Source organism: Eutrema salsugineum, unplaced genomic scaffold (assembly GCF_000478725.1).
Source record: "Eutrema salsugineum unplaced genomic scaffold, Eutsalg1_0 scaffold_2, whole genome shotgun sequence".
Taxonomy (NCBI): Eukaryota; Viridiplantae; Streptophyta; class Magnoliopsida; order Brassicales; family Brassicaceae; genus Eutrema; species Eutrema salsugineum.
The window spans coordinates 16,828,249-16,830,890 of NW_006256829.1; the positions used below are offsets into that span (position 1 = coordinate 16,828,249).

The following is a 2,642-nucleotide window of genomic DNA, read 5'->3' on the forward strand; positions in this document are numbered from 1 at the left end:
TTTGATACTGCCATTATACTTTGCCATCACACGCCGGATCTCCTTCATCATGTCATCAAATTTGTAACGCCCCCAAGGGAACGTTTTACACACATTCAAATCACTGACAACTCGGAGAAGGAACGGATCAATGTTATCATCACTCTTGTACTTCGCCTTCACTACCTTGCATAAAAACAAGAGGAGTGCCATTTTCTTCTTGTCCATAGAGCTATCCTTTATTTCATCTAATTTAGCTTCCACATCCGCAATCTAATTTAGCTTCCCTACCAAAGTGTTTCTCAAAAAACTTCGTGTTCCCCAAATTCTTGTAGTCAGCCGGATAATCACGACAATCAAGTCCACTCAAAAGCGTATGCTCTCCCAGAGAATACCTAATTGGGACTCCGTTAAAAATAAACCAGCACTTACTAAGCCTTTCAGTATGAGCAGTGGGAAGGAGAAGCATCCACATTCCTTGATTCATGTGGTTGGGCTCCTTGAACATGTGAAAATTTTGCTTAAATTGAGGATTCGCTCTGAACCATGCTTTCTCCTCAGCAAGATTATCGATCTTGTCCACAACACTTTCAACAGAGCACCTTGTCAATATCCTACAACCCTTGCTGTACTCGGTTGGACCGAAGTAAAGCTTCTCAGGCAGCATCGGTTGCCCATCATCATCGGCATCCTGAAATATAAAACAAGAAATACAATCCTATCAGTCTTAGTTGTTCCAGTTGTCCACATGTTGCCTAAACCATAAACAAAGTTGTTCCAGTTGTCCCAATTGTCCATATGTCACCTAATTACGTTTAACAAAGTTGTACCCGTTGTCCCAGTTGTCCATATGTACCTAATTACGTAACACAAAGTTGTCCCAGTTGTCCAGATGTAACTAATCTGTACCAGTTGTCCTAGTTGTCCGGATATTACCTAATTATGTAAAACTAAGTTGTACATGTTGTCGCAGTTGTCCAACATTAGACATAACAAGATTTCAAAATATACTTACCTTTAAATCTCCCTCTGATTCTTCTTGCTCTGATTCTTCCTCTACATTCTCTTCGTCATGCGCTTCTTCCTCTTCTCTTTCTTCCTCTGATTTTTCTTCCTATGAATTTTCTTCCTCTTCTCTTTCTTCCTCTGAATTGTCTTCCTCTCCTTCTTCCTCGGGTGTGCGCCCTCCCTCTTCTTCTGCATCTTTCTCGGATTCTTCTTCTGCTGCTGTATCTTTTTGGGATACCTCTTCCGCTTCCTCTCATTCTTTCTGGGATTCCTCCGCTGGTCCCTCTTTCTCAACTTCTTGCTCGGGTTTCTCGGGTTGATCCTTCTCACAGTCTTCCATGGGTGTATGTGCGGCTTGATTGGTGGTTTCCAGAACTGGTGGTTCTCCTTCCATGGGTATTGGTGCGGCTTCATTGGTGGTTTCCAGAAATGGTGATTCTTCTTCCATGGCTGTTGGTGCGGTTTCATGGGCTTGATTGGTGGTTTTGGGAATCGCTGCTTCTCCTTCTAACACACCTTCTTCTTCTCTCAGACTTACTTCAGGGGGTTGTTCATCAATCACCTGTTCCTCTTCCCTCCGAGTTGTTTCGAGGTCTTCATCTTTCCTGGCTGCTTCTTCGCTGCTATTGGAATCTGGGATCTTTGGAATCATAGACCACCCCGCCTAATCGAGTTTTAACCATAGCTATCGAGTATGGAGAATAAAGGAATGAGAAATTAGGATTACAAAGGAGAGAGTTATGTAGTAGTGAGAAGTTACGATTTTGGAGAAACCAAATCGATTAAGGTTTGTGGGAGTGGTTTGTGGGAGTGGGAAGTTGCAGGATTTTCAGAGAAGATGGGAGATAGTCGTTTCGAGTTTTCCGAGGAGAAGAAGTGAAGTAGATCAATGGAGAAGTAAATCGATTTTAAGTAAATCGACTCGGTTCAGTTTGAGTCGGTTTTAGGTTTTAGTAAATCGATTTCCGGTTTAAGATTTTCAATATTCTATTTTTGATTTTCTATTCATTAAATTTTTTTTTGAGAAAGAAATTGAATTATTTTCGGGTTATCAGATAGACTTAAAACGGATGAATTTTACTCTGATATTTTCGTTATTATAGAGACATATAAAAAGAATGGTAGAATTTCCATAGATTATTTTTGTAAAAAAAATCAAAAAAACTAATTATTAGAACTATGACTTTTCAGCCAGTTTCTTCACGAATTATGTCTTTTCAGCAGCACACTCTTTCTTCTTCGTTTTTTTTCCTTCTTTTCCCTTCTCATCTCTTCGTTTTCCTTCTTCTCCTTCCATTGTAGTCACTAATCTCCGGCAAACAGGGTCACTAATCAGGCTAAACGACTTATCTTCTTCCCATATTCACCAGATCCAATCTCAGATCAATCAGAACCACCATGCTCTTTTTCTTCCTCCCGAATCTGACGAAACTGTATAGAGGCGTGAGGCTGCGTGGATCTGTTAGCTGAAGAACCGGCTCGTCTTTGGGTCAGAAACATCGACACGGCGGCGGAGGGTTTTCCCGGTGAGATTTCTTGAGATTTTAGCGGTGGTGGTTGTTCCAGATCTCTTAAGACGGCAATCCGCCGGCGGTGGTGGTTGTTCCAGATCTCTTAAGACGGCAATCCGCCGGCGGTGGTGGTTCCAGATCTGC

General features: G+C 41.7%; 1 protein-coding gene across 1 annotated transcript; it reads right to left on the reverse strand.

Annotated features, from left to right (window-relative positions):
- Window positions 1-232: 232 nt before the first annotated feature.
- Window positions 233-777, reverse strand: LOC112086601 (uncharacterized protein At3g43530-like). Its single transcript, XM_024155574.1, has 2 exons — window positions 748-777; window positions 233-670 (listed from the first exon to the last, which is right to left on the reverse strand). Exons 1-2 carry the CDS (start codon window positions 775-777, stop codon window positions 233-235), a joined length of 468 nt encoding a protein of 155 aa, XP_024011342.1.
- Window positions 778-2,642: the final 1,865 nt, after the last annotated feature.